General features: G+C 39.9%; 1 protein-coding gene across 2 annotated transcripts in view; it reads left to right on the top strand.

Moving 5' to 3' along the window:
* The first annotated feature begins 1,230 nt into the window (after nucleotides 1–1,230).
* The window catches only part of eml1 (EMAP like 1), a 54,143-nt gene continuing 45,513 nt past the window's right edge, over nucleotides 1,231–9,860 (top strand). The window contains exons 1-2 of one of the 2 annotated variants that reach the window (XM_028565253.1): nucleotides 1,231–1,443; nucleotides 7,720–7,869. Coding sequence is in view for 1 of the 2 variants with exons in the window: in XM_028565250.1 (XP_028421051.1) it covers nucleotides 1,416–1,443 (28 nt within the window). In the remaining variant the exon portion in view is untranslated. The remainder of the gene's footprint in view (nucleotides 1,444–7,719; nucleotides 7,870–9,860) is intronic. The other variant, XM_028565250.1, reaches the window with a different exon arrangement.

The following is a 9,860-nucleotide window of genomic DNA, read 5'->3' as shown; positions in this document are numbered from 1 at the left end:
GCAGATCAAACATCAAAGCTGGCCCTGGTGTTAAGGCTGGGGTGCTGTGAGTAAGGAGGGGGTAACTGACAGGTCTGGAGGACAGATAAAAGAGCAAGAAACCCTCCAACATCTCATCCCCTGTGTTCTCTCAAAATCATAAGATAACCCCTGTCACTGGCACTAACCTCTGTGACACTTGTCCTGCTGGACAAGTCTACCATCTGACCCCACTCAGTCACATGTTGGACCTCTCCCTCGTGATAATCCTCCTAGTCAAGTGACAAAGGGTCAGCTGAGTAAGCTGAGCAGTAATACAGGAATGAGGGTTTGGAAAGGTTGACAACAAGTTTAATCAAAGCTGCACAGCGTTAAGTATGTTCTGAAGAACATTTGTGCGCTCAAGTGGGCAAGTAATCTGTACAGCATTATGACATGCCTGGCAAGCACCTTTCTTTGACTCCTCCATTATGAAAAAGGCTTTAAAAGGAAATACGAAGCTATCTGCAATCTTTAATTCTCCTGCTTTCCTCCTTCTGCTTTTGTTTTTTTCTGCTTCCCTGCCTGTCCGTCTGTGTTTAGTAGAAATTGGCAGCAAATGCAACTACTCGGAAACATGACATCTAGCCTATTTATTAGAAATAAAACAGCCCATTGAGATTAAGTGTATCTGTCAGAGTTGGAGTCTTGAGTACAGATTCACTTGACCCTGGAAATGTCTTGGTATCCAGGCCACTTAAGGAAGTGGAGACAACAAAGGATTTCTCCTGATGTGAACAATATTCAATGATACACAAGCGCCCCCCACAGGAAACAAAAGCTACTACTACCAAAAAATGGAATAATGCCAGGGTTTGGCCAACCTGTTTCAAGTGATATTAAGTTTATTGGAACTTTCTATGTTTTCTGTTACAGGCTTAAGGGATAAGGAGAAAAGAATACTGTAAACAGCAATTTTATGTCGAGTTTGTGAGGAGAAAGCTCTGCCTTCTTGTTTTGCTGCAGAGTATATGAAATATAGTGTTTTCTTTCCTTTAAATGGTAAGATAGGTGTTGTAGATATATGAGAAGTCAATGAAATCATATCTAAGAAGACCTGCCATTTCTCAGGGAAACAATATCCCAAGGGAGGACTGTTAGTTACAAATTTAGTATCCAATAGCACAGTGTGTGATGTTTGATTGGCATATCCACTAGCCACTGGTCAGATTGTTGAGAGAGGGAGAGAGAGAGAGAGAGAGAGAGAGAGAGACAGGGGAGGACAAGGAGATAGATTATAAAGTAAGTAAGCTAAACAGCGAGAGAGTGTGACCTAAAAAGCTTAAAACAGAGTTTGACCAGAGATACTGTAGTAAAAACAAGGAGGCACAGATTCAGAAGAAGCAACAGGCTGCCAAGAGAAGACACTATCCTGATCCTCTTCTCTCTCTCTGGCCATGTCTGACTGTGAGGGGCTCCAAATTGGTAAGGAAAAACAAAAAGCATGTCCTCTTGTGCACACATGCATACGCTTTGTTCAAGGGAGACATACGAGGTGCTTATCTGTGCATACATGCTTGTAAATTGTTTGGATTTGTGTGTCTGCATATGTGTGTTTATGCTTGAGGGAGGGGGGTCTCTTTTGGCCCATCCTGTTTTAGTCAAAGCCCTCCACTGGGACAGCTCACCCGGCAAGTATTCAGCTGCAAAGAGGAGCTGGTTCAGTTTGGGCCCTTATATGGAAACTTGGAGATAAATCCCTCTGGTTTCATGAAAATAATGCAGAATGACTCTGCAGATTTAATCAGAGATATGTAGAAAAGCAAGGAAAGAAGAGAGATGGTTTGTATGGATGAGGTAGGAAGGTAGTTGTACCTTATATCACTTTGACCTTATATCAGAGTTGTGGATACAACAGTGCTGCATGCTTGTTGGGTATACAAATGGTATAAAGATGTGTTGTGTGTATGTGCAGGTGTCTGCTAGTGTGTGTGTGTGTGTGTGTGTGTGTGTGTGTGTGTGTGTGTGTGTGTGTGTGTGTGTGTGTGTGTGTGTGTGTGTGTGTTTGTGTTAACTAAGCATTAACTGAAGGGTAATTTCCTGCAACTGAGAGAGAAGCTGAAGCCCTTACTACCAGACAGACCAACAGAAACAATCAGTTATAAATTGAAACCTTCCTCTTGTCTTGTTCTTTCACTCAGTCACTCACTCAATCACTCACCTTTCCTCTATCCATCTCATCTCTCCCTGTCCTTTTATCTCCTCTTTTTCCTGTTTCCTTTCCTCTCTGGCTCAGTCCATGCGTGATTCCCTTCTCAGATTAATCAAACATGACTCAGCAGTATGAAAACTGTTTGATGTTGTCAATTACAGAAACCGCAGCCTTGGCAACAACCAACCAACAGCCAAGATTGTGGTTATTGCATTTGACGGGCAGCGGACCACACCTCCATTATCTATTATATCATACTCTAATGGATTTGCCAGGAAATTACATCATAATTTGTAAGCTAAATCACTGTTATTAACTTACTGGCACCAGAACGTCTTAGACTCAACAAATTGATAAAATAACACCGTTAAACCCTTTGTTTCCAGCTTTACACTACATTTCTCCTTATCTACGTGATGGCATTTTTTTATATATTTTTTACATTTGACAACAGTTAAGCAAATATTATAACTGTGCTTGATGTATCGCCTCCATTCATCTGTATCATACTGAATTAAATATTCAAATCCAACATGGTAATGTGTCAAAGTGAAAATTCTCAAATGTTGGCCAATATTTGAATAGTTGTATTCAGTTATACAGGTTAAACAACTTTCTCAAACTGTAAGAGCAGATGTTTGTGTGCAAAGATGACAGTGTAATGGTGGACCCACTACTTTAAGTATATTTGGGAATGAAGATGTTTTCTGAAGGAAACAGCACTTATAAAACATATAAAACAAACAGTATATAAAGAAGCTGTTTAAACTGTTTAGAATAGAAGCCAGAGAGTCAGATACCAGGGGAAGCTTTCAAGTTCAGTTTCAGTAAACTCAAAACACTTTTATGCTCAAATTGTGTCCAAAATAATATTAGCACCTCTCTAACCGCCTATAAGGTCGTATATTGCATTGACATGATCTGTATCTGTATTGATACAGATCCTGGGGAAAAAATATTTGGTTAAACTTTACTTAAAGGTCATGAATGTGTCATAAACATTATAAACAACGCTTTTGTCATTAAGTGTCATTTGGTTTTTGTCATGACAAGTTAGGGTTCATGTGTCATGACAGTGTCATGTCACTCTTATGTAGTAAGTAAAGTGTTACAAAAATATTTTCATCTTAACCAGTTATTTTAGACTTTTTCAGGGAACTAACACTATTAAAACAGTGTGACAGTAAGCCAGCATACACAATACCAGGATCCTGAAATTGAAGCAACTAAATGGAATTCAGCTATGATTTATTTTATTATTTACACCTGGGTCAAAATGTCTATTTTCTATTGTGACTGTGTGGTATTTATGATTTATAGAAAAAAATGACATGATATAGTTATGTGCTGATAGTCAGAGTTGGATTTTACTGTTTCAGTTCCAACATGAGCTTTATTTATTTCAATACACATTTCCCAACATTGACTGTCAGGCATGGGAGAAAATGAATAGCTGCAGTTGAGCATATGTCCTGCAGGCGGCAGTATTAGTATATTTTATGAATGGTGGTTTCTGATTATGGGGTGAGGTGGTGGCTGTCTCCAAGGAGATCAGTTTTGTAAAAAATGACTGTCTGTATGTCATGTAACTGAGACTTATGGGGGGATCAATTGGAGCTGACAAGTCTATATATGACAGAATACCATCAGCATTCAGCAGCCGTGTGTGTGTATGTGTGTGTTTGTGTGCTTGTGTGTGCGCGTCCAGAAATGCAGATGAGAGAAGAAGAAGAAGGCATCATGGCCTGCTGACGTCAGCCCTCCATCTGTGCCCTGAATTTGAGGACAAGTAGCTTTGTTGATTTAAACCTATTCCTCATGTTGAGACTGGAAATGGGTCATTTGTCACACAGGTTTGAGCACAGTCACCTGCAGTCTTGTGTGTGTGTGTGTGTGTGTGTGTGTGTGTGTGATACAGGGAAGAGCATGACTGCCACAACATATGCATTAGAGTAAACTGCAAAAGACGCCAGATTTCCTCAGCAGAGTTTATTTAAGGGTTATGCTGTATTGATCGGGGAACTGAGTTGCTGTGACTTTGAAAGGAACAGGAGAGGAGAGGCAAGCAAGTGCAGGGAGAACCATTGTTTAATGCAGGAAAAATGAACAGTAAAGCAAAAGAACAACATGAAAAAAATGAAACAGTATATGCTGTATATAAGTGTGTAGGCTTGTAGAAAAGAGTGGAGCAGAGTTCTTGGTTGTTCAGGAAATGGGGGAAGGGTGTACATGGATGTTTCAGCAGCCAAGTCAGATGTGATTAATGTTGTCGACGCTTGACAGAACACACAGCCCTGCACACTCTGGAATACACAGTGTGTGTCCATTTTACAAACCATGGATTTCCATGGTAGTGATCAGGTGTATTCAAATTGCCGTCCTTTAGATAAATGGACCATTTTCACAGTAGTAGAGGGTTGACAAATTACAATGACTCCCACTGACTTGTTTTCTGCTTTTAAATGGCCGTACACAGCATCAGTCACCTAATTAGTATATTTCCAAGGGCTGCAGTCTGCTGAATTACAACAATCCTGTTCTACTTCTGTGCCCAAGCCTCATTAACATATAGATTATGTAGAGAAGTCTGTAAGCCTTCTTCCTCACTTCTATGGCATCATTAGTGTAAAGGTGAGAAGGGCAGGCAGGGAGGAAGGAGGCGGGAAGAGTTATGAAAGGTTGACACAGAAGCTATGAAAGCTCAAGTAATACCCACAATATGATTTCCTATGGTGCCATAATGTTATGAATGTCATAATTGTGTGCAGAATAATACAGAAAGTCCCCTTTACTGGCACATTCACCATGTTAGAAAAAGTGTTCCTTTTTCTGTCCATCTGCTTCTTTTCTTGCCTGCCTGCTTAACTGTTCATGTCAGTCCTCTCAACGTGTCTGTGTGCTCACTGAAAATCTAATTCTGCTCTCTGCACTAATACAATATTGCATGTCTAACCACTCCATCCTGGAAGAAGGAGTCCACACTAATTTTGCCTTTTTTGCATTTTCGTTCCCTTTCTTCCCCTACTAAAGGATTTCTTTTGGGAGTTTTTCCTTATTGATGCTCTAAGGATAGAGGGTGTCGCATGATGTACAGACTGTAAAGTGTGATTTTGGGCTTTTCAGTATGTATATACAATGACTGGGGGTTCAGTAAAAGGTGAATCTGTCATCTATGAAAAGCTCATTATGAAGAATAAGTGCTGTGTGTGTGGTTTTAGTGGAAATTATCTTAAAACTTGGTTAAATATTGTAAACAAACCACTGGGGCTGATCCTAAATTTACATTTTCACCTTATATGGAATTCTACTTTTTAAATTGTCTGATACTCAATTTCACCTAAAGCTTTACGTTTATGGCCATTCAATCTCACATTATTATTAGCTAATTTAGTTAGCATTGAACTTCAGCCTAAAAGAAGTAGCTCAATCTTTTACGTACAATGCACTTATTTGCTTTATAAAGATTTAAAAAAACAAAACAGTGCCAGGCTATTTTTTGCGGGAGCAGTAACCTTAAGAGAGTTATCAATCCCCGTTCAAGGAACAGTATGGCACCCCAGTGAAACTTTTTACCCTTAAGTTTGTACAGCTTAAACAAACGACACAACATATAAGGTGGTAATTAGTGACAGAAAATGTAGAGGTGCTGTTTTGGCAGATTTTGTTTCCTTTGGACACCCAAACACCCTGTGGTAAAGGAACAAGAGAAAAGAGCCAGATCAGCTGCTTGTGTGTTTGCGGCCGCAGGAGGGAAGAGCTTCAGAGAGACGACACTCTAGTCTAGAAAATATACATGATGTAACCATTGAACATTATTTTTTACAGTCTATGGGTGTAACCAAAAGATCCTCTATACTAAAGCGTTTCTGGTGTAACGTTACTAACTAAATGTTTACGTTCAATGGCCGGGGTGCCAAAGGCCTAGTAGTAAAAGCAAAACAAAAAATGATGTTGCGTGCATAACAGGTGCATGCTGGATCAAGCTTAAATACTGTAACGGACTGTGATGTGAACTGTTATGTCTTGGGGAGCGTGCCTATGTTCCAACAGCCCTATGTTCCCACATTTCCTTTTTCATAAATTTGTATCAGATTGTATCCCCCTAACCCTAACCCTAACCCCACAAGACCTAATTTTGAAAATGTCCTAGAAATGTGGGAACATGGGCCCTAATTTTAAGAAAAATCTTAGAAATGTGGGAACATAGGGCTCTGGGACCATTGGGCATACATAGGGCTGACCCCATGTCTTGAGTAACACTATATTAGGAGATAGGATAGTTCAGCCCGTATCATTGAGTTCAGCCAAGATTAAAAAAAGGCTACTAGTAGTTACTGAGATTTCCAGGATGTCAGTGAACATGTTATTAGCTTTGAAGCTGTGAAGTCTGTCAGTCATTTCAAGTAGGCCTACCTATGACCAGAGATGGCAAAAGTATTTACTTCCCGGACTCAAGTAGAAGTACAGATACTTGTGTTACAAAATACTCTGGTAAAAGTAGAAGTAGCATACTGATTTAGCTTATTTACTCAAGTAAAAGTAACAAAGTACAGGCTTGGAAATTTACTTAAAGTATAAAAGTAAAGGTAGCCTTGCAAAGCTACCTGGACCACATAAATGTTACTAGAGTGCAAGCTGAGAAACTTCAGTGGACATAAAAAAACAGATCCAGTTTCTCTTTTTAAATCTTCCCCTAACATTGGCACAATTTGCAGCACATTCGCCAGGAGTTATTCTTGATACTTATACTATCTCAAACATCTCTCCTAGATAAGCCCAAGGATGATTGTCTTGCTGCTTGTCTGTCGCATCTCTGGAATCTCCATTTTCTTCATTTTCAATCATGTCGCCGTCCATACTACTATGTGCTAAGTTACCGCCATCAAGCCGCAATGATTTGCCGCGAATGAATACCGCTGAATCTGTCGAGTCGTCTTGTAGTGGTGCGTCAAGTGCAACGTAGCCTATATTCCCATCCAATTATATTGAATTCGGTATTGATGAAAATAATAACGGTAACGCCACTGAAATTATTTGAAACTAAAGCCTAACGAGCCAATTTTGTAAAATGTAAGGAAGGAGTAGATATTTGTGTTAAAAATGTAAGGAGTAAAAGTAAAAAGTCGGCACAAAAATAATAATAATAGTAAAACTATCTGCAAAAATCTACTTGAGTACAGTAATGAAGTATTTGTACAGTTCGTTACTTCCCATCTCTGCCTATGACAGTGATTTGTGCGCGATAGCGTCTGTGTTTTGCAGTGATGTCTGTTGTTGTTCTTCCTCCTGCTACAGTTTGAGGAGCGAGAAATGCTCGTACAGAGAGCATATAGTAAAGTTGAGCGTTTTGTTGTTTTGGCTGCGGCCCAATAACCTGTGTAACGTTACTGTTTGCTAATCAATTGCTAGTGAAACCTGCTAACTTCTCGTAGCCTTCTTACTGAGGGACGCTACAATGCTAGCTAAATGCTATGCTACTCATGGTCGTGGTTTCTACCTTCAGTGAGGTGTGTGTGTGTGTGTGAGGCCTTTCTGCTGTTTTTTTACAGGGCTCATACAGCTAAAAAACCTTTTGAATATGAGGAGCAGTGGGACAGAGTGGACTGGTTGTATTATGCACTGAGAATGAACGAGCAGAGAAGTTGAGCCGATTGAGGAAGACTTCGCGGTGCACAAGACTCAGAATGACGTTCAGACAGGTGAGTAACGTTACTACAACAAACGTATTCGTTGTTAAAACTGTACAGATGAAGGCAGCCACCACTACAGTTGCCTAAAAACGTAGCATAGACTATTTTCTTTAATGTGTGTTTATGTAGGCAGTATTGCTGTGTAGTTCATTTGTTTTTGCTGTCACATATGAAATCGAAAAAACGAGAAAGCAACTCCTTTTTCCGAAAGTATGACTTGATTTTTGGTGAGCTCCGTTTTCCCGTTTTTGTCCATCCAAATTAAAAATTAACTGGAAAACTGCTCGTTTTTCAACTGTTTTTTTTTTTTTTTTTGTTATTCCTGTTTCTGTTTTAACCCAAGAGGGAGAATACGGGCTCATTTTTATAATGTGCATAATCACTGAAAATCTGATGGAACACAGTTCTCCTTTATAATGTTATTTTGGTCGTAAAGTGTTAAGATCAAAGCAGCGCCGGCCGAGCCTTTTGGGGGCCCTAAGCAGAATTTGATTTGGGGGCCCCCCCTCCCACCACGCGGAGTCACCTGTGCTTGACGATTATTGACACAAATGTCACGCTATAATGTTACCTTATAAATGAATACAGTGAGGTTATGTATTAATACAGTGACGGTTTATGAACTACTGTCCCCCCAGGGCACAGATGCATAAGGACCCTCCCCCCCCCCTACTCTATTTGTGCAAAAGTGGATGCAAACGGCAAAATTTTTGAATTTGGTAGATGTGATTTCCTGTATTCTGGTGCATTTTGGGGATGGTCAGCTAGAGAAGGGCAATACCTAAATTTGTTCAGATTCATAGCCTTTTGCTTTTTGATTTATTAAGGTAGTGACTTCACCCAACTACTTCAGGGCCAAACAATACTGACATACTCTGTGTTATTAGGAAGTAGGGCTGGGCGATATGGCCTCAAAAAAATCCCTGATTTTTTCACAAAGAATCTGATTCATGATTTAAATCGATCCCCCCCACACTTAAAATTAATCTGCAGATGACAAATGACAAGATCTCACACGCACTCACACACACACACACACACACACACGGGGCATGTATACCATTATGATTATTCATGCCAATTTTATGTAAATATTGGTTTGAGTGTTTTCCCTATCATTGTATTGGGGGGGCGCCCTCTGTGAAAGAGTGAAAAAATGATATTATGCTATATATTGAACAAATTACCGGTATATAATAATGTTATATATTCAACAACCACTAAACGGATGCGATAGATAAAGCTGTTTTCACACATACAAGTAATTCACTTCTCGTTAAAAGTTCAATTCATTTTAACTTTAGTCGAGGGAAAAACAACACTTTGTTGGGGGCCCCCTAGTGGCCAGGGGGCCCCAAGCAGCCACTTAGTTCGCTTATGCCTTGGGCCGGCTCTGGATCAAAGTTGACTAAAACCAATGCGCTCTGGACAGGAAGTAACATTGACGTGTCAAAATAAAAGTATGAGAGCTGTAATAACATCGACCCGTTTTTTCGTTTTTGGTTTAAAACAAAAAACGGATTATACTTTAGTACCCTGACCGACCATTCTGTCGTTATAGTGGCAGGTTATTTATTTTCTGTGGATTTACAGTATGATCCTTGTTGCACCCCCGCGGTGTCCATAGCTCCTTTTGTATATTGTTGGTATACAAAATGTGTTACCAATGAACCTGTGCTATAGGGAGAAACCTCATATTGTAATAAACAAGTAATGGTTTGGGGAATTCTTTAGTGGTGTTTGATCTGTGAGTGACATAGAAAAGAGGAGCTGGACTAGGACATGTAAACGCTGCTCCACAGCCTCAGGATTAAGAGCTATTTAAAGCCCAAAAGCAGATTCTCCTCTTCTACACTCACGTGCTGTCTCTGTCTCTCTCCCATACAGTCTGTCTTGACAAGGCATCCATAGAGACTTAACAGGATAGGACTTCTTTCTTTTTAAGCCTCAGCCACCAAACACTTTCACTATCGTTCACCTTGAATATAGTCTTGTTTATC

This window comes from Perca flavescens, chromosome 20, assembly GCF_004354835.1.
Source record: "Perca flavescens isolate YP-PL-M2 chromosome 20, PFLA_1.0, whole genome shotgun sequence".
In the NCBI taxonomy this organism is placed as follows: domain Eukaryota; kingdom Metazoa; phylum Chordata; class Actinopteri; order Perciformes; family Percidae; genus Perca; species Perca flavescens.
The sequence above is the reverse complement of the archived record's forward strand: the minus strand, read 5'-3'. Positions and strand labels throughout refer to the sequence as shown.